This window comes from Thunnus thynnus, chromosome 7 (genome assembly GCF_963924715.1).
Source record: "Thunnus thynnus chromosome 7, fThuThy2.1, whole genome shotgun sequence".
NCBI classification, from domain to species: Eukaryota; Metazoa; Chordata; class Actinopteri; order Scombriformes; family Scombridae; genus Thunnus; species Thunnus thynnus.
This window is the reverse complement of record NC_089523.1, coordinates 4,398,214-4,421,385: the sequence shown is the minus strand read 5'-3', so window position 1 is coordinate 4,421,385 and position 23,172 is coordinate 4,398,214. Positions and strand designations below refer to the sequence as shown.

Here is a 23,172-nt window from a genome sequence, read left to right as displayed (position 1 = left end):
TTATATATTCCACACTCATCAAAAAAGTCTTCAGTTTTAATTTTGCCCAATTTGTGGCGTTTATAAGCAGTATTTTAAAATCTAATAAATGGTTTATAACACACTATAATATAGTTATAAGCAGATATAAGAACATTTCTAAATGTTAATTAATGCACAATATGTGTCATTAATTACAACTGCTAACGTCATGTAGACATTAAAGGACCTTAATGCAGACTGCTTTCAATGTGGATCTTAAACACATGATGGTGAAAGAGAACGTGAACTTATAAAAGACTGCAGAAATCAGTCTAGTAAGTAAAGCACACATTCTCTGCATTTGTTCTAAACTCATCACTCACATCACCTTGACTCCACCTTGTCCTGGAATGCACGCACTAGGGATGTACAAAATGCCACCTCTGCACGCAAGATGTTTAAGAATGTAAAGGGCAGTTTCCCATGAATTTGCCTGAGCATGTGCCCGCTCGTGATTGAAATTACCTTGGCCAGCGCCACTGGCATGCTAATTTGTGAGTCCAACTGTGTAGCCTCCAGGGGTCATAAAGTAAGTAACATACTACTAACAACTCATAGATATCTGAAATGTGACCTTGACTACACACTGCTTTTTGTAAGACGTCAAAGGCCAAAAACGTTGGAAACCACTGGTTTCATCTTTAACAATGTGTTGTATTTTAAAAGCTTGTTATATTATCCATTATGTCAAATCTTCATCTGAGAAGTAGCTAAAGCTGTCGAATAAATGTAGTGGAGTAAAAAGTACAATACTTCCCTCTGAAATGTAGTTGAGTGGAAGTATAAAGTAGTATCAAATGGAAATGGTAAAGTACAAGTGCCTCAAAACTGTACTTAAATACAGTACTTGAGTAAATGTACTTACTTACTTTCCACCACTGCATCTAATACAATAAACAGCGAGCATACACTAAACTTTGCTAAAAGAAAGAGAATGTTATTAGAACATGCACATCGTGTAACAGACATTCAAATTCTATATTTATGCCAAGTCTAGTACATGAAGTATGTAGAGTAAGTTTAGTGACATGACAGTCTCACAATAACAAAATATGTTGAATTCATCACTCTGTGAAACTTTTAACAACTTTCTGCATTTTCTCCCAAACTTCACTCAAGCTAGTATCCCCTGTGTGCATAACTGTACATTTACAGGCAGCTAGCTTTCTGATAGCAGAATTAGAAAAACAAAACTTTTGTACCTGTACTGTAGTTTTGAAGAAACCTAGGAAAAAGCACAGAAAAAGTCATGTTTTTTATTTCTGTATAGTCAGAGAGAGTTAAGATGCTGAGTGTTTAGCTAATCTTAGGTGAGACAAAGCAGCTAATGACTTTTTGACACCTTTTTTACTGACCGAACTACTACAGAACAAGTGGAGCTTTCAGTTGGAGTAAAACAGTTAACACGTATGGTGTCACTGCCAGGGAAGGAGTTGAATTTAGGGGAGTTACATATCATCATAATAAGACTACCAGAGAGAGAGCAAAAACATTTTTACCTCTGTCTTTCAACACCAACAATTTGTTCAAATTCAAATAGATTTCACTCCAGAGTTAAACTAACTCTTCATAGAGTGAGATTTGTGAAGGTTCTCATTAAAAGACTGGTTCCCAATTTTTCAAGTCTGTCTTAAAACAGCAGTCAGGAGCTTAAATGAACATTGAAACAGTTCATACTCAGAAACACTGTCCGAGGAAACACAAAGAGGGACATTGATGCTAAAAAGACTGTAAATGTGGCAGATATCCACTTGAAATGACTAACTCAGACTGCTGAAGCCTCATATAAGCTTCACTACTTTTAAATACATTTTTGCAATAAATGATTGTGTGGACACACTGCGGATTGAAAGTTTTACCACTGGTCTGGTCTTCTGCATCTCCATCCAGGCTGGCCTCCTGAAACTCCCCTTTCTCCCCCCTCCCCACCAACTTGCCAACCCCAGCCTCCACCATGATACCTCCTCCATTGGCTGCATACGGCTGCTTATGATGAATTTAAAACCTTCTTGCTGGTGTAAACACAGCCTGAAACAGAGCTGCGGGCCATTCTGCAACACTGAGCTCCAGCTCATCTTCTGCTCTCCACCACTTCTGTCTTGATTCTGAAACAGCATACACAGAATGAGCTTATGTTAAAGTTAAAGGTAAGATTAAAGCTTTTCATTATGTTGCTGGTCATGTTATTGACTCATCATATTCATCATGGCAAATTGTTGTTTGCTTGGCTACAGCTGATTGTTTGAAATGATGTCAATATATGAAATAAAGATAATTCTGATTGTTAAAAATGCATTGATGAGCTCCTATGAATAATGAAACTGCTGTTTTTATCCCAGCACAGACCACTAACACTGTTGATTCCAATCGCTTGTTCTGTCCATTCATTACTTTGGCCAAATAATGTCCAAATTTCCATGAAATTGAAAATCAAGGACATTGTCTAAAAGATTTTTTTTTCATGTTTTTGGCCCCCTGATGTTTCATTTAGTGCCTCTGTCAGGTCAAAATTTAACCCATGACAAATGACAGCAGAGCAGAAGGTTCAATCCCTCATGGTGCAGAGCTTGGTACTGGAGGCATGGAGGCACTGGCACCTTCTCTCACATTCTTTTTAAGCCACAAATCACTATATCAAATGCCCCTCAAAGGCCCCTATTTTACAACACTTACGGTAAAAAGATGCAGGAAGGCATCTCGTTTGTGTTCATGTCTATAGCAACAGTGAACACAACAGTGAGCACGGTGCCAAAGCTCTGGGTCTGTCCTGTAGGTCCTGTGGGCTGCCACTGCTTCAGCCCCAAATGGTTTGAGCCGAGCCCAGCATATTTCTGCTTCTCAAAGCTAGTATTTTAATGTAACAGAGTGAAACTTAACATGGAGCAAGGGGGGGAAATATGTTGCTGCACAAAACAAGATGCATACAGGTCATGGATGTATTACAGGCAGTAAAGTTACTGTTTACAGTGAGCAGAGCGGTTTCCAGTGTTTCATGCTTTCCTCCACATTTCAGCACAGAGATCAGTCCATAATGAAAACTGCAGAGCACAAAAGCCTCAAATTGCGTGGGTTTAATTAGCAAAGATGCGCACACACAGAGCTCTCCACAATCACAAACCAATTTTCATGTATTTTGCTTCTTTTACTTCTGTAGTATTTTACATCTATAACATAATCTACTGAAATGTCAAATGTCAAAATAATATCAAATGCTAATAATATGACTCAGGCAAGTCTGAAACTTGTTAATGTCTGAATTTTACACTAATGTTGTTCAGGTTACGCTTAATGTAATCCGGGATGTTGCAGAAACATCAGTACTGATGTTCTGCTTGTTGCTCACAACTGCTTTGTGTCAGATTCTTTCCTTTGAGTTTATTAAATACCTGCAGCATCACACAGCAGCTGAAACAGAAAGTGTCTTTAAATGTGTGCATTTACGCACATGGCACAGCAGTGGTAACTTCATTAACAACGGAATACTCAGGATCTGACGGTAATTAATGTTCTGTTTTCTGCTACCCATCTACACCATTGACGGTATATAAAGAGGTCAGCTGTTACATACAGATTCCAGGTTGATATGGTGGAATTGTTTGTAATAAAGCAGCGCTTATAGATGAATCCTGAGCTCATCAGAGCTGTCAGGACATTCTTATTTTAACTAGCCTAGCTAAAATTCCAAGATAAGCCTAAAAAACCCCATAACGACCCCCCCACCCCCACACAAGGGGGTGTGTTGGTGTGGGTATGTTGTTTAAAGTGCCGGTGAGACAATTAAATACTATCCAGCAAGTCCAGTTGGAGTAACAGATTATGATGTTTAAAGGCTAATCAGAAAAACACTGCACAGCGGTTTGTAATACTCACAACTCTGCAAAAGTTATCACACTGCAACCCTTTTTACTAGTGCACACATGTGGAATGCGACTGTGTCCATGGAACCCCGAAAAGTATGAATGGAAGTGTGTGCGCATCCACGGTCCGCATGCAAGTCCACAGCTGTATGAAAAGGCCTTGATACACACACACTGACACTGAAATGGATCCAGCGCCCCTGACTGGAGGAGCAAGCTGTTGGCAGATCTAAGGGTGTGGGTGGAGGTTTGTGATATAATCAGTTCCTGTAGGTAGGGATGGATTTGTATGTGAGTAGCAGGGCTTTGTAGTCAACCCTGAAGGAGACAGAGAGCCAGTACAATGAAAACAGAATTGGTGTTATATGTTTGTGTTTTCGCACTCATCAGGATCCTGGCAGCACTGTTCTGAATGTACTGAAGTGTCTGGATGCTCATGCCAGGGATCCCTGGGAAGAGTGCATTGCAGTGGTCTAGTCTTGAGGAGATAAAGGCATGAACAAGTTTCTCTGCATCTGACAGACAGGGCACAAAATTAGCACCAACCACCTGCCAAATGCTGGTAAAATATGCAAGTTGCTGGTAGATTTGCTTCACTCACCAGCCAAAAAAACAATGGTAATCTATTGAGTGGCTGGTAAAATTTGAATGAATGAATGAATTAATTAATTAATAGTTTATTTTGGTCATATATCATAAGGAATAAAACAACAATTGTTGTATGCAACTGACAAAAACATTATCATACATGTTTACACCAATCCATTTCATGTAATAAAAATTCACACAATCAATGACCGAAAAAGGAATAGGCTGAAGCCCAAGGCTTATTTTTGCCTTTCCTATACAATCCATTTTGAACATTAACTAGCCATTTGGCCGGTCGACAAAAAAGTTAACTTTGCACTGCTGACAAGGTTAGAGAGGGGTGGAGTTCAAAGATGTTTTCGAGAGTTTTTGCATAGATGTCTTATATGGTCATCAAAAGTCAACATCCATATTAGTGACAGAGGAGAAAAGGGGGATGTCCTGCCTGTCAAAGGTGAGATGAGGAATGGGGGATGACAGAATCTGGTGTGGAGTGCCAATAAGGAGAGCTTCAGTTTTGCTGCTATTTAACTGGAGGAAATTTGTGCTCATCCAGGCCTTTATTTCTTTAAGACAGGTGCTGTGGCATGACATGGCTGCAGAAGGACTTGGGGCAGTTTTGATGTACAGCAGGGTATCATCAGCATAGCAATGGGAAGACATCCCATGTCTGCTGATGACACATCCAAGGGGGAGCATGTAGAGAGTAAACAGAATGGGACCGAGAACTGATCCTTGCAGAACACCACAGGTGACAGGAAGCAACTTGCATCCTCCCAGTGAGATGGAAAAGTAGGACTGAAACCACTTAAGTGCAGAGTCTGACAGCCCGGTTGTGGTGTCTATCTATCAGCGTTCAGGTCAAGAAGAATTAGGAGAAGGGGACCCTGCATCAACTGCCATCAGCGGGTCATTCATAACCCTGAGCAAAGCTGTTTCAGTGCTGTGTGCTGAACAAAAACTTGACTGAAATTTTTCAAATAAGTTGTTGTGTTTAAGGTGGTCCTGAAGCTCAGAAGCAATCACCTTCTCCAACACATTGGGCATGAAAGGGAGGTTGGAGATAGGTATGTAGCTGGCAAGAACTTCAGGGCCCAGACTGTGATGTATGATTTGAGCAGAGCTATGGGAATGGGGTCCAGGGCACAGGGTTTCATCTTCCTTAGGATTTCCACAGTGTGACTCTGCCTGACGCCAGTAAAGTAGGGTAAGGATGGAAAGCTCACAGACAGAAGGTCAATGACAGGAGGAGGCAGAGCGGAAGAACTGGACATCAGAGAGTGGATGTTGTGACCTTGGCTCTGAAAAAGTCAGTGAAGCTGTTACATCGCTCTTCTATAGCTTCAACCGGGTAAGATGACTGTGGCTTCAGGGTATGATTTATGGTGGAAAAAAGATGCTTTGGTGGCCAGGATTGTTATTAATTTGGTTGGATTAGAAGTGTGACCGAACTTCTTTAAGGGACTTTGAGTAAGTCCTTTGACGTTCATGGAAGGCCAATTTATGGATGAGAAGCACCGTCATGGAGTATGGGGGTTTACATTTTAGAGCAAGGCATTCAATAGAAGAAAGATCGGGCATTGGCAGGGGAGGCAGTTTCAGTTCAGTCCTGTTTATGATTGCTAAACCACCACCACCGCTAGAACTGCAGGCTTTTTTAATGTAACTACAGTCAGGAGAACAGGCCTCATCAAGGACAGAGTAGTCCCCTGGTTTATGCCAGGTTTCAGTTAGGCACGTGACTGACATATACTGTAAATACAAAAACTAATAATTGCTGGATTGCCATGAATTTTGTTGTGTATATTTGTGCTAACATTTTCATTTGCACACAGGAAATACTGAAATTTAGTGTCTGCCTTGAAATGTATTGTACTTATGCTTCAGGACCAACTATTTCAACATTAACATGGCAAGACATGGTAATTTAATTTACATAGCACATTTTAGGTGAACTTGATGTGCTTTACACTGAACTGCACTGGAAACTGCTCACCTATCCAAAGACAGTCATAGGAAACCCATATCCACCCCACAGACATACAGACAGAGACATGCAGAGTCAAGGCAGACCTCAGATCATCAGTCAGATTATTCCAGGGATCAAACAGCAGCGCCACTAGATCTAGATCAGGTTCTAAGTAGTCAGAAAACTACTTCCTGATGACCACAGATGTCTAACATTGCACACAAGATAATGTGATTAGTACATTTGCATTCATGTACCTATAGGGATAGACCATGTTGATTTTAAAGATCCCCTCAAGACATGTTTTAAAACATATAAAAAATACTCTGCTTTGAATAACAATTCGTGTCCGTTATGGTTTTTCCATAAAATAACCCAGAATCTATGAATATGCAAACATTTTCATTTAAAAAATGTAACTCCTGCACACAAGATGTTTCCTACTTCAGTGTATATGTACTAGATGCTTTCCACGTCACACTTGTGTCAGTTGCATAATGGGCCATGATTGACTCCGAACTGATTGTGATGTCACAAATCATGCTCAGCGCCTTAAACCAGTGATGGAATGTAACTAAGTACTTTTACTCAATTAATGTGCTTAAGCACAATTTTGAGGTACTTGTACTTTACTTGAGTATTTCCGTTGAATACTATATACTTTTACTCCACCACGTTTTTGAGGCAAATATTGTAATGTATTGCATTTATGTAACAGGTTTAGTTACTTTTCAGATTCAGATTATTAATACAAAATGTAATCAATTACTAGATTATGATGTAAACTTACAGACAATATATAAAGTAGTAAAGTTGACCCTGCCTTTACCAGCATTAAAAACATTACTGATGCTTATATGAATATATTACTATATCAATTTACTTTTGCTAATTAAAGTATAACTTGATGCTAATACTTATGTAACATTTTGAATGCAAGACTTTTACTTGTAACAGAGTATTTCTACACTGTGGTATTGATACTTTTACGGTCTGAATACTTCTTCCATCACTGCCTTAAACTCAGATTTAAGTTAACTCAGATTTAATTGAGGAAACAAGAAGGAAAAGACTTTTTTCAGTGGAGGGGGACTATAATGACTTCATGACATTTCCTCAGGACAAGCTTCACATTTTTACTCCTAGAAACAATGGAATGAGAAGTTTATATGTTGTATGTCCTTTGCAGCACGTTGCTGTAGGACGTAATAAACACTGCAGCCTCTTGTGGCTGAGCTTTTGGACTTAGCATTGTTTTCCTCTTAAGTAGACAGATTATTTCAAAGGTCATGTGCTGTCAGTAGAGTCAAACTTAGGAGCAAGGCGTGTTGTTTGTTTACATTGGAAAGTCTTACACGTCAGCAGTTTGGAATAACTAGCCACTGTGTCCAAAGACAACACTCACTGCTAAATCTTTGTATATCGTGTCACACCTGATAATCTCTCTGTTTCGTCCTGTGCCAAGCCACATATCACGCCTTACTGTGTCGAACGCCCACACTGGCAGGAACATCTAAGCGCTTCTTCTGAAGACGCTCAGATGGGCAAACAAACAAACAAACGAATGCACATGCAGGCACAGTGCTGGACTGGATTCATGTGCATAATCACACACAGACATACACATATACACATTTGGACTGCTGCACTGCAGTCACTTCAACACAGTAATCAGGAATCTATGTGGACTAAACTGTGGATCATTCTTTATTGGTTTTTTTTCAGAAAATGCATTTCATTAAAATTCATGAAATCTTTTCACACTTATGCTCCACCACCAGCAAGCTCTATATACAGGTGTATACATTTTTTATTTATTGTGTAATATAATTGTGTAATATACTTTGTATACAGATATTAAATGAAATTGATGTTTTGTGAGGAATTGATTTGTGTAAAAATTCAAAGATACTACAGGTTGTTATACAACCTGTTGTTTGTTTTGGGAGAAATATTTAACTTTTGGCTCATTCTGTATATCATGGTGTCCAACATCTCCTGTTCACTTGGACAAGGTCAGTGTGACATCATCCCTTTACAAAGTCTGTGTTGGTCTATAAGGACATTGAAAGGCCAGTATCTGAAATTAAAACTGAAAATAGCTGATATTTGATGTTGTGGTTTAATATTTGTGTCTTCGCCAAGTACTCAAATTGAAAAAAGTATTGTATTGTATAAATTAGCCTCTAGGAGAGGATGCCCTAATTTTAGAGGATGTCTTCACTTGTTCTTGGTGTGTGTCATTGCATTATATGTCATGCAGTTACCCAAAACCAAATACAAGAGATGAGACAAAGGAAAACACCTCTGGTGTCAAAAAACTCAAATGACTCAATTTATTGTCAAACACTCCCTTATTACCAATCAAATGGAATGTTTACATAAATATGTAATTATTATTATTACAATTATATATAATTAACTATTAAAATTGAAGATGACATTTAGATTACTCAACTTTTTAGTCATCCACACTACTATCTTGCACTATGAGACACACAGTTCACTCAGTTTGTTTTTGCTATATTTGCTGCAAACACATTTCCCTCCATTCAGTTCCATTCCTTCAGGTGCATTTTTTGTATTTAACTATTTATTGTAACTTCCTAATTCGTCAATTATTTGTGATATTTTTGAATGTCAATATACTTTGTAGTTGATATTTTTTAATGTGTATGTAATATGTAACTTTTTTCATGCTTCATATTGTGTATAGTAGATGCTGGTAATGTATAGAATATGCTGTATACTATGCTGCAGTGGTGGAAGATGTATTGAAATCTGTACATAGCAATACCACACTGTGAAAATACTCCATTACAAGTATGTTTAGCAGTGTACTTCAGTATCAAAAGTAAATGTGCTCATAATAGAGAAAATATTATTGGGTTATAATTGTTACAATTACCAATGTATTGATGTGTAAACATCATTTTATTGTTGTAGTTAGTCGAAGTGGAGCAAATTTGAAATATTTTTTATACTGTTGGGTGACTAAAATAAAAATGTATCATTTTACAAGCTTATCACATGTTTTGTGTGTCAAATCTACATCTGTAAAGTAACTAGTAACTATGATTTTGTCAAATAAATGTTAGAGTTGTTACATTTCATCATGTATTTGTTCTATTATTTCTTTTTCCTGCGGTGACACTTAAATGTCCCTGCGTCATATCAGTAAAGATCAGATAAAGGCTCTTCATCGAATCCACATTAGAAACCAAACTGTGCATAACATCTGGACAGAAATACACTGTGTTCACACTATATTCTTATATTGCCGGGTTGCTGTAACATCCCTGCACAGCTCCAGTGCAGCATGTCTTTTTCTAGGCTTAGAGGGACACCTGGTGGTGAAGGAACCGTATTTAAATCTTCCTGGAATATTCTGCACAAATAATCTACTTTTTGATTAGCCACTCCCTGCCAGGTCATAACATGTTTTCATGACTCTGTGGACCTGTTCATGTGAAATTTACTCACATTTTTACATCAGGTATATACTATACATTGTAAATTAAAATACTGTTTTATTCATACATTTCCTTACATCGCTACATTAAAAATTAATTGACATTTACATGTATTATAATATTTGCATTGTTAATTCTATAAAAACATACCTCATGTTGTTTCATGTTTTTTAAATTTGTACAGATTATTATTCAGCTCAGTATACTGATGTTATTGTAATGTGAAAAAATGAATACTTTTAATTCAAAACACAGGTATATTCAGCATGCTCTTGTATTTAAATGCTGTTTTTTTATTAATTGGTTAAATACCTTCAGTTTGCCTTACATGCTATGTTTTAACTAATTTAGCCAGTTTGGGAATATTTCAGTTCCCTATATTATGTTCTCATCTTCAGACATGCATAAGCATTGTAAAATGGATGGATAAATGGATGGATTATTATTTATTTTTATTTATATGGATTATTATTCTTCTCATGTAAAAATGTTTAATAAATGAATATGTTAAAGTGAAGAACTTTATTGAACACATAGCAAAAATCTTGATTATATTACAAATCCTATATTGGAATTACAATCGCTTTTTACATTGCATCTGTATCAAACAAACAACAAACAGAAAGAAGACTGAATCAAGACATTTAATGGCATTCTCTGTCAACCCACTACTTTTTTATTCTGATAGTTCACTTGCGTCTCTCTCCTCCTCCTGCAAGTATTGTGTGATATTGCCTCATGCACTTGAAAGGCCTACGACTGCTAGGAGAGATACCGAGAGATTTCACACAGTCAAACACACACTCACGCACGCACGCACACACACACCCTCCACAAGCTGGGAGATGAGATAGGCAACTTATGTTGTCTGTTGACTGCCGGAGCGCGATACCACTCCACTCAGCCCCCCGGGGATGGATCACTGTGTGGGAGCAAAGTCACCCAAATATTGTAACAGGACAAGTGCTTGTTAGTATTTCTGCATATGTTCCTCATTGCGTGTGGCTGTTTGCACAAATTGACTCAATCATATCTGAAAATCTGAAAGAAAACAGGTTGATTTGTTATAGAACGGTCAGGTGTCAATCAAGGCTGCCTGTCTTCCTTGATATGCTGCCGTCCAGTGGTGAATCCTGGGACACAAGTTGGACTCTTAACTGCAATGCAGCCAAAAAAAGAGGGCTGGATTTAGCAGTTATGGGGCAGGGCAGGGAGCAGAGGGGAGGGGCAGAGCGGGTTTATTCTACATCTCTCTCTCTCTCTCTCTATCTCTTAATCCCACCCTCTTTCTATTCTGTGTGTGTGTGTTGTTCTGGGTGCAGTTCATGGTCATTTTGACAACTGTTACAAGGCGCTTTAATGGCGGCAGAATGAATGCATGATGAACAAGCGTGCAGTGAAAAACAGTCCAAAGGCAGAGATGAATGATACATAACATAACTGGTTTATTTGGCTGTAATTTACCTGATGTATAATTTCCTGACATTGACATCGATTAATAAAAGGACCTGAATTTCAGATACATCAAATTGATCAATTGAAAACAAAATTCCCATGAAGTCGTACCGTTACCCAACAACGATTTATTGTTGCGTCAACAGGTGATTGTTTGTTCGCAAAATACAGCCGAGAGAGAGAGAGAGAGAGAGAGAGAGAGAGAGAGAGAGAGAGAGAGAGAGAGGAGAAAAAAAAGCCAGTGAATGTTTCTGTGTCTCTCAGAGCAGAAAAAACAAAACCTGAGCATGAATCATACTGGCAGGGAAAACTCAGAGAAAAGTCAACTCAGTTAAGATTGACGCGGTGGAGATCTTGAAGCCATGCAGTTAACAGAATATTGCCTTCAAATAACACTCGCACATGCTTTTCCAAAATCAAACATGCATTGGGTATTTCAGTGGGGTAAAGAAGTGTAAATACTCGACATTTTAGCAATACAAATTTTCTAAATGTTTCTGATAATGAATATTTGTAGAGCATGTTACACACTTTTTCCAGCAATCCCTTTATTCAGTTGATTGTTTTAAGCAAATGATAAATGAACATTATTAAGTAAAAATAAAAAATATAAAATAAAATATATATTTAGTATGGATCTGCCTCGATGCTGCCGATGTGTGTCACAAAAACCACAAGCAAATTCAATCACTACTATTAATTCAAAGAGCATTTTGTAAACGATCAATCATTGCAAGCGCAAACTCAGTCATCACAAGGCTGTGAGTGCAGTTCAGATCACAGTGGTCACGGACAAGTTCAGCATCTCCTCTTGAAGCCACCTCGCTAAGGCTTGTTATAGTTTAGTCACCCATTTGGAAACTTCTCCTTTTGCTTTTTTTTTTCTTTAAGGAAAGGTGTGTTTTTGTTCGGCCATCCTCTCGGAAAACAATTATAATTTTTTTTTTTTAGAAAAGAACTACCAAAATCATGCAACTACCATTTCATTTGTTTGTGAGACAAAAACCAGTTAGTGCTCTTGATTTTCTCTTGGTGCTGGTTGGGAGGTTTGGAGGTGAGGTCAGCGTGGGTGTTTTTAGGCACTGCCGTCTTGTTTGAGCCGCTGACTGCGAGCCTTGTAGACCTCAATGAGTAAATCTTTGACGTACTGGATTTCTCGCTCCACCGACTCCGCCTTGTCTCGAAGCTCCCGGTTCTGTCCCTCGAGGCCGTGGAGCTCCTCCTCCAGAGAGTCCAGCTCCGCCCTCTTACGCAGCCTGTACCTGCAGTAGGAGAAAATGCCTTTGAGTGGCTTTCACAGGGGTTTTTTTTTTTTTTTGCTGCCTTGCATCTTCATTAATGAGCCGTGTGAGTGTGACCTTTGAGCTGGATTACTCACATCCCCCCCCCCCCCCCCCCCCCCCCCCCCGAGATAACCTGATGTGTTGTTTATTCCGCCTACTGAAGGGTTCACGACCGATCGATTTTTTCCAACTTTTTTCCAACATTATAGAGACTTTTTCCATGCACATCCTGTTTTTACACAGAGATGAATAAATGAAACACAAGAGGCTGAGCAGACTTATAGAAATGCTTAGGTGGGGCTGAATTTGGCAGGCAGTGAGGGACTTTCCATATCCCTCCTACACTCAGCAGGACATTTAAAGCACTCGGGTGACTGGTTTATGTAACACTCCTGCCATGTTCAAGTTGTGAATCAAAACATTACATATTCAGGTATCATTAATTGATGGGTAAGCCATAAACAACAACAAGCTCAACATTTTCTGCAACATTTTCTGGAACAAAACAGTCAAAAAAAAATTAATGAGTTGAATTAAATTAAAATTAGCTGTGACTGTGAATATTTTTTGACTTTTTAATGTCATGAACCAGATTTCTATCGATGTCGACACATATTTCCGCCTGAGTGCACCCACAAGACATGTTTTTGAAATGTTTATAAGAGGTTGGAGCATGTTTTTAAGACAACAGGTAGATAAGCAGTGAGAAATAAAAAGCAGTGAGTTCACTGTTTACCTGTGAGCAGCAGTTTTGTTCTGGTCTCTCTTCTTCTGCTTCCTTTCTCCACTGCCGACATCCATAGAAGCGCCCACCACCACAGCTGGTTTGACGGAGCATGGCTCATCCTTTAGCCTCTGGGTGGGGCGGTGGATGGGGGCGCCCATCAGCGGTCCTTCGCCCTCCCCTCTGGACAGACATTCATAGCTTTGGTCTGCAAGGCATTCTGGATAGAGGTAGTGGCCATGTTGGGGCTCTACAGCTTGTGCTTGTGACGGCTGATCTAGGTCACCTATAAAGCTATGGTAAGGCTCTGTGCTGGCCATGGACTGGTGGAAGTAGCCGTCACCGGCCACCATTGTCTCTTGGGGAATACTTCCAGAAAGTCCTCCATCTTTGCTGCAATGCAAGACCTCGAGCCCCGTGCTGTCGTAACTTACATTAACCTTCACATTGTGCATCAACTGTCCCTCTCGCTTGTGGTGGCTGTCGTACGAGCCACCGAGGCAAAAGCCTCGAGCAATCTCTTCGCTGCAAAACATTCCTTCTGAAAAACAATAACTCTCCTCTTCCTTCAACGATAAAGCACATTCTCTCACCTTCTTCACACTTCCGAGGCTGTTCTTGCTCACTGTCTTCAGTGTGGAGTAGTGGTTCACAGACAACTCTGTGCTTCCTGAGTAACTTCCCCTGGAGCCCCACGTATCAAGTCCAACTTCCTCCCCGACTTTCACAGCCTCACTGATTATTCTTCGCCCGTTGTTGTGGTGGTGGTAGCGGTGGTGGTAGTTGTACGGTGCGGGTCGTGCGATTTTGGTTCTGCCGATGGGACCGCCACAGAAGCTGGCCAGGTCCAGTTCCCCTGTTGCCAAGGTAACAACCACAGGGCTGGTTTCTGATTGGCTGGTCCCATACGAGCCATAGGGTAACTGATAATAAGATTGGGAGCCCATGGCTTGGGCACCCTTGTCACATTTTGAGGATTTCTCCAACTTGTTTGTCGTGGATGTGGACTCAGAGCGGAAGTAGTCCTCCAGCTGAGCCAGCTCCTCCTGCAGTAGAGAGGTCATGACCTCAAGGTCCGAGGGCACCTTGACATCTTGTTCTAACGGTGAGGGTGGAAGGGATGAGCTTGGAGAAGACTCGGTAGTTGACACAAACGAAGACAAATCAACTTTTTCCGTCATCCAATCTGAGTGACCATCACCTATAAAAATTAAAAATAATAGTCATAAAATCAGTAAAGCAATCCATAATTTTTCATTCAGATGTTGGTACAGAATGACTGAAATAAAAATTCCTAATTCAGGAAAAAATTCTTAAATCATGCAAGCCTGAGATGATAAACGTAAAAAAAAATTTAAATAAAAAAAAAAAACAACCAATAACTCCAATAAAATCCAAGTGAACAACTAACCGATCATCTGAAAATGATTGAACAGCATCGTCTGCATTCGATAAATATCCACTTAGCTGTACTCACTGTACGACATTAGCCCCGTGCTGCACTGCGGCTCCGACCTCGGGATGTGGAAAAATAAAAAAGCGTCTTGGCAAAACTCACCAATTAAGTGCTGCCTCTCTGCTGGCTCCGCCCCCGTCCTGAGCCGTGATTGGCTGTGGCTAGCCTGTCGGAGAGGGAGATCGTCGAGCTCGCCTGTGGAAATGGGAGGAATTTTCCTGCGAAGGATCGATGCCGCCATTGTGTCGTCTGCTTCGATCTAATTGTTCAAAAGCACAAACCGTGCACTGGCTGGATGAAAGAGTTGTGGAAACACCTGAAGACCTGTGAAAAATAAGAAAATAAACAAATGTTAATTTTTTTTTTAATGACCCTTTAAATCCTATTTTACAACCAAAAACACTAAAAAAAAGTCCAAAATATTGAAAAATAATAATTATTATTGTCTAATATTAAAACTACAAAGAAATATGTATTTTACAAGTTTATTGAGTTCTAAATTCACCTCTCTAGTCACCTGTCACCTCACACTGAGAACCCATTATTGATTACTGTCACCACAATATGATTATCAATCAATAATTTGTAAAACAGTAACTTAAGAAACAAAGACCTATAGAGAAAAATATAAATAAATATAATAAACATTAAAAATACTTTTCAATGTATTTAATAACACTTTTAATAACACACAATTACAGACTTTCATTTACATATCATATTAAGTTTCTTATCAGTAATGTGAGCTTAAAAATGTATCAAGACACATAAATTAAGTCCACCATTTTAATTCATGGAAAAGAAACTTTGATATGGTCACTTTAGAATAGTAAAAATGGCTGAAACAGTCGTGTACATGACATAAATAAACAACTTAATTCACATTACAACGTATCGTTGGTTTAAACTGTGTCTAAACTTGTTTGTTTGCTAAAAAACAAAATCATTCCCCCAACTTTCTCCTGCTCCCCCGAAGCCAGAAAGCAGTTTTACTTACCCCATAGTTTCTGAGTTAGTCTTGTAAAGTGCGTTGCAGGAGCAAAGCACACGGAGCTTTACGACGAGGAGGAAGACAGTCACAAATTTTAAAAAGCCATATTTTCCCTTTTGGATGTCAGGGACTCTTGGTGAAGTGCTATTTCGACGAACAGACTTGCAGACAGAAAGTTTTTAAATCCGCTACTTCTGCAACTCCTAATGCCCGGACCTGATCACAGCAGACGATATTAATCCGCAGTTTGCAGAGTTCACCCGGCCGTTACGTCATGAACCTGGGGACTTTCCCATTACCCAGAGCTGCTCCAACATGGCCTCATTTGTTTGATTTTTATTATGCTCTGTCTCATTTTAGTAATTCACTGCTTATTTTATTTTAATATTTTACTTTAATTTTATTTTAATTCGAATCTGCATCATATAAATTAACATTAAACATTTTTCCTTAGGATAGTAGTTATCCTTACTATAAAAAGCATTTTAACAATTCTTCTTAAATTAAATTATTAAATTAATTAAAATTAAATGTTACTGTTATTCCTTTATGAGAAAATAGTGTCCTGCTGAAAATAGAGTGGCAGGAAAACATAAACATGAACTCTGCCTTACCTAACACACAACAGTCTATAAAAGTCTATAAACCCCCAGTTTAACACTAAATAAATAAAACATCGTGCTAAAGACATGATTAAAACACTGACACACTTCTAAACAGAGACATTGTAGAGAATTGAAGGAAAATAGACGGCACAACAGGCACTAGTTTTCGGCGCTCCTCAGCGGAAGGACATGGTGTTGCAGTTCGAAGGTGTAACTTTAGTTGCAGTCCTGTTGCATCAGATCCGCAGGGGATTCGCTGAGCGCTCAAACAATGTGGCCACACCATTGGTTTATCTGGGGAACCTTTCTATTTCTATTGGCCTGCTATCAGTCGTACACTGATTGCTAATCATTACACATTAGGACCAACCTGGGACTGGTGTACTGTATACTGGAACCAGTGATGTTGTGGTTAAAGAAACTTCCAGTTGAGATAACTTAATTAGACAAACAGCCACTTAAAATCAACTACAATTTGAGAAATGTGCATTTTTCTGTATGATACCTTATTCTTACATCATGTCCATCAGTTTGTACGATTTGGTGTGTGGATTCACCTCAGAAATATCCTCAGTATGAATTAAAATATACTAACAACAACATAACCCACCTAAACTTTACCAAACATTTGACTTACATAACAGAATATAGTTCACCACTTTACCTACTGTAATTTATGGTTGCCATTCATTTTTCAGGCTTAAATGCATATTATATAGTAACCATATAATACAATATATAGTGAGCTCCCATAACCTTTAAGCACCTTGTTGATTGCTGCACTTCTTTCTTGTTGTTTATGCACTTGTCTACTTCCAGTTGTTTCTTACAAATTAAAAAAAAAAGAAAGAAAACTTCTGTCTAGCGTTCTTTCTCATTACACTTGTACCTGGTCGGCTACATGAGGATTTGTACCACGGCTGTATTTGATTCATTGTTTTCTAATGCTTGATTGTCTTGCCATGCTTGTAAGTCGCTTTGCATAAAAGCATCTGCCAAATGAAAAAATGTAAATGTAAATGTAACCATCATTGTGGAAGTAATTTATAAATAAGGTCTTTGAGGGTGAAACAAGTAATTCAATGTTTGTTGGACAATTTTGTGAAATTGTAAGTGAATTTTATACTGAAATACAGATATAGACAACTAAAGAACATGGCTGCTTTTGAAATGGATTTTATTATAGGTGCAAGGATGCAATATTTGTATTCATTATATACATACTGCATATAATCAGCCTAATTACAAACAACAAATATATACAGCTGATAGATCAGTTGACTTAAAATGAAGTTATACTTTATTAAGTCCCGTGTGGAAATTTGTCACTGCATTTGAGCCACTTAGGACAACTTGGGAGGATATTTTTACTACATATATTTTCCTGGCATGTGTTTTTTTGGGTGAGGGGAGAAGAAACACAGGGACAACATACAAACACCACACAGAGAGGAATCACCGGCTCGACACACAGACACACAGTTGAAATGTTGTATTTGATTCTGCCAAAGCAAACATTTGTAGAGGTTAAATGCATTTTTTGACACTGACCGCTACATGTTCCACCTGAGAAGAAACAGAATTCTTTATGATTTTTGGCAATCATAACCCACTAAAAGTCAGTTTGTGAACATGTCTGAGGCTGTCAAATATTAGTATCACTACACATTCATATTTTTGCTCACTGATATTTGCAACTACGAGACTGGTTCTCGCTCAGTTTATCAGAAAAAGCTTCATCCATTCATGTACAGGTCAAAAACAAAGTCTGTCTGCAGGTTTAAGCCTAAATAACACTATAGGAGTGTTCTGGATGTTACAGAACAGGTCATTAGAGATATTAACAAGTCATGTTGTGTAGGATAGAGCCCTTTATAGCCACTCACAATGTGTGAAACCGATTCAAAGTGTTGATCAGAGTCGGAACACAACAATAACGTGAGTGGTGGGTTCCAGGTTTACCGTAAAGCAAGATTATACTTGACTGGCAGCACCTGTAGTCCGGCTTTCACAGTAAAACAGAGAACGTTCTCACCTTAAGCTGCATTTCTGTACACACACAATGAGACACGGGGTTTAAAACACACACTCATACACAATTTAAGCTTTTTTTGACATTAAATCTCACGCCAATAAAACATACTGAATAGAACTGATGCTGATAATTGATATTTTGGCTTATAATAAATTCCAGTCTAAATTGAAACTTCACCTCTGTCTATTTAAGTATCGTACACTGAGGGATTTAAAAGTGAAAAATAACTATATTAATTTAAAAAATGACAATTACTCAATTAAAGTATTAAAACCTGAAAAACGTGTTACAGTGACATGTAATTCAGTGTTGACGGTGGGCAATATTATTTAAGACGCAGTCACACACACACACACACACACACACACACACACACACACACATTGTGCTACACTGTGCAAATGATCCTGTAACTTCACACTCTGATGCCGTTATGGATCTCATCTCTGTAACCGCAACATCAATATCTAACATTTGATTTCATTTAAAATTGAATGTAACAGGCTCCTTAAACAAGGGCCTTCATTTAATCATGAGGTTTAATGAAGCGTAGAAAAAACAGGAAATCTGTCACCACTGCAGCAACGGGAAGCCTAACAAGATGTAAATCAATTACACAGAATATGTAAATGTTTTAGAAAGTCTGTAGAATGTAGCCGACTGTCACTTGCAGTTGCTGAGGGACGGAGTTTTATCCCCAACTGATTTATCCCATATTTCAAATGGATTGAAACAGACAGATGATGTAGTCTGGTTTTTAGACAGTGGTAATAATAATGTTTCTTATTGTTTAAACAAAATTAAAGTTGTGTGTGTAAACCACTTTTTTTCTTCTGAAATGTGTCTAATAATGCCTCAATAAGTGCTCCATGTTTTTTTGTTGTAATCAGATGTATATAATGTCTCTCTCTCCGTGATGGCTGTCACTCTGTTTGTGCTTTTCACACCTGACCTCCAGGCTGCTTGTGTGATGTGACGGGCAGTGTGACAGGTAGGACATGTGGAGGTCGGACAGGACGGCTGACACCCAGCGGGCCCTCATTAGTAAAACCAGGACGGCTGTGCATGCTCCCTGGCTGGAGCTCCTCTGCCTATCCTCTGCCTCCCCGACAAACCAAAAGCTGATTGAAGCAGCCAGGTCTTCCTGTTGCTATAGTAATAGGCAACACTGGCTCACCCCTCTCGAAAACATGTTTTTGGCACCCTTGTAGCCGTGGGTTTTATGGCCTCCCCCTCTAAGAGCTCTTACACCCCCATTGTTTACAGTGTTCGTCTTGCTATTTTTGCAGACGGTGCAGTTTTTATTATTATGCATGATGCACCTCTTTAGTCTCGCATGAATTTGTAATCATCCTGGGTCGCAGAGATCAGGAAAAGTTGTGGTGATATGTGCAATGCTGCTGCAAGACTTTACTACTGATCTGTCCTATAATCTACAACAAATCACTTATTAGAAGTTACTGAATGCACCATCAACAGCAATTTCTTTCTCACATTACTATGTTTTCCTAACAGCCTTTCACCTGAAAACTTCAAATTTAAGACTAATCGTTCCACAAGGAAATAGGAAGCATTCATTTAAAATTATTAACTTAATCATATTTTAAAATACAATGTGGTACAAATTGTATTATTTAATTTTTACATCAATGTTCAAAAACATCAATGTTCAAAAACATATATTCTAGATATCTATAGATGCTCTGCAGCTGAAAATATTTTTATATGAAGATGATATATGATATATGATATATTACTAAAAAATCTCAGGACAGTGACCTCGGTACAGTGGCACATGCTGTTTGATATTAACCTACTGTATATTACATATACATTTACAGTAGTGTCCACGTGATTTCAGTGTTGTGTGCAATAGTCGAAAATGAATTCCTTAACTTCCAGGCTTTTTCTCTATTGCGGCAAAACGATTGCCTGCTTTTTGTGCAGTATTGCCCTCCATCTGTCCGTTTCTACTGTACAACCATACAGGAGCCCTCTCCAGCAGTGCATCGTGGGATGGGAAGAGCCTCCTTCAAAGACGCAGGCGGCCATGCACTCCTCTACTATGGCACATTGGTATCAGTTACACCATAATTTCATCACCAGCAGCTCCCTGTGAATCCTGCTTACATTAACTTTTTACAGGGATTGGCAACACAGAGGCAGAGATGCATGGCAGTGCCAGCACTTGAACCCATTTAGATTTCGCCTCCTATATTCAATAGTTGGTTTCAACATATTGTTATTTGTTGATGAAGTGTTGTTTTTGTGCGAACAAATGGTATGAATTGTGAAGAATCCCTCCAGTTACAGTGGGATTACATTGAGAGAAAAGGCGAGGGGGATTAAAAAAACAAGAGGATGGGGAGACTTCAAAGTGTGCAAAGTGTGCAGGGCTGTGTTTGAATGATGGCTGGCGTATTGTTTTGATAAGTGTTCCCTGAGGAGAACATGTTGAGGGAGCATGTCACTTTCTCCTCTCATCTGTGCGATAGGGAGCCGGGCACCGAGGGAACGTCAAAACCAGCCGTAATTACAGCGTTCATATAACAATACTGCAGAAGCGGCTGGCTCACACTCACACAGGAGCCCAAACACACACACACACAGGAACCACACAAATGCAAATTAATTAATTTAGTTTAAACATGAAGCTAAATTAACACATTAGACCCTGACACAGTGATGATAATACTGGTGCATAGGGAGCGAGGAAGAATATCAAATGTAGACAACTGAATTCAATCCCCAGGATACACACATCTGCTTTCATCACTGTACGTTGTGATATGATCAGTTACTGTAAATGCTTGTTATCAGATGAAACATAACGTCAAATACATTGTAAATTTCCATATTTGTTTACTATGAATCTGAAACTTTAATTAACGTTACAGTGTTTCCACTTAGAATTGCAAATCACAAAAGCAACATAAATAAACATGAATTAATTAACCCATTACTTTGGCCATGAACATCTTTTAGATGATGAAACGATGATAACTGTGGGCCTCATTATAAAATCTGTTTGAATTGGACGTTTTGACTTATTCCATAGATATGCAGATTTAAAGACTGAAGCAAAATTTTACACGCAGCACCTCTAAAATGCGCATGTACATGACAAATAGACGAAATGCAGGAAACCCCACACTCCATATTACATGTGCATTCAAATCATTTATGTATTGTATGTATTTTTCCTCTGTTGTATAATTGTAGTGAAGTATTTTTATTTTTCTGCTTGACACTGAGATTCACAGTAAAATAAAATTAAATACGTTTTTATTCAACACAAGCTTTTACACATCAGATTTAAACATTTGTACAAAATGACTGCAGGAACAGATCCTGACCACGATGGCAATATCATTTAACCCACATTCATTCAATTTATTGTTATTTTATTGAAGGTCAAGACCCCTACAAGGGGTCATGAGATGATTAGTGGGATTAGAAATAAGAATAATAAAATTCTGCTACATAGAGTAATATTTATTTTTTCAGACTCTTCTGCAATCTTTGCTTTTTGTCTCATGAAATACTGTGTAGTTGTGTCTCTTCAGGCCCCAAGAAAGTGTTCAAATAAAACAGTCACAACTCAAAGACTTGCATGCACCCTGTCAAGAGGAATCGTAAGTAGATGCTGCTACATATGAGGGTCACAAGCTTGTTAATTCAAGTCAATTTTATTTATGTAGTCCAAAATCACAGATCACAAATTTGTCTCAAAGGGTTTAAGGGTCTGTACAGCATACGACATCCTCTATCCTTACACCGTTAACTTGAACTTCCCCCCAAAAAATCCCTATAATGAGGGAAAAAAAATAGGATGAGACAAAAGGAGGAATGGATACAATGCAGTGTTTTTCCACATCCGACTGATATGACTGGCTTTGTTTTATTACATATTTATTTTAGAAATCATTGTAAAACCGTCATCTATATTGCCTTAAATGGAATGGATTTCAATGCAACATTTGCATTGGATTCCACATAAATGAGCATCTCAAAGCTGACATATTTAAAAAAAAAAAAAAAAAAGAAAGAAAAAAAGAAAAAAAAGAAAAAAATCTGGTGGCCTAGTGGTTAAGATGCATATAACCGCAAAATCCCTGATTTGATTTCAGTCATACCGCTTTCTCTCTCTCCCTGCATTTCCAGCCTGTATATCTACTGTCACTATCAAAATAAAGGCAAAATGCAAAAAAAAAAAAAAGAAAAGAAAAAAAAATCAGCTCTGACCTTCACAAAACCCTACTGACCTGAATGGATGACACACACACACACACACACACACACAAAGTGTCTTATTCTATATATTAAATGATGACAGACTCCTGCAGACAGGTGAGGAGGTTTATTGAGTGAGATGGGCCATCCTCCAGGTGTGACATTAAATAACATCATTTATATTCACAGTGCTTCCTCCACAGCAGATATGTTGACTTGTATTATTGCGCAGAGTCAGAATTTATTAGATCTCAGATCATGAAGTTAAGATTTCGAGAAGGTTCACACAGAGAACCAAGCACAGCAGATGAGTTTACATGTAGAGAAACCCACATTACTAGATTACTGTTGTCTTTCTCAGGGTGTTCCACCGCAGCCTCTTGTAACGATGTTGTGGTTGGGGGAGAGTGTACCAAGCCGTCCCTGCGATTTCAAGTCATTGTGGTCTCATTACAACAGGCTGTTGGTAATCCTCTGCCTTT

The 23,172-nt window shown here is 38.6% G+C and overlaps 1 protein-coding gene across 1 annotated transcript; it reads right to left on the bottom strand.

The window, feature by feature from the left end:
• Window positions 1–11,329: 11,329 nt before the first annotated feature.
• On the bottom strand, window positions 11,330–16,055 carry atf5b (activating transcription factor 5b). Its single transcript, XM_067593905.1, has 4 exons — window positions 15,824–16,055; window positions 14,929–15,150; window positions 13,383–14,571; window positions 11,330–12,625 (listed from the first exon to the last, which is right to left on the bottom strand). Exons 2-4 carry the CDS (start codon window positions 15,065–15,067, stop codon window positions 12,439–12,441), a joined length of 1,515 nt encoding a protein of 504 aa, XP_067450006.1. The 5' UTR covers window positions 15,068–15,150; window positions 15,824–16,055; the 3' UTR covers window positions 11,330–12,438.
• Window positions 16,056–23,172: the final 7,117 nt, after the last annotated feature.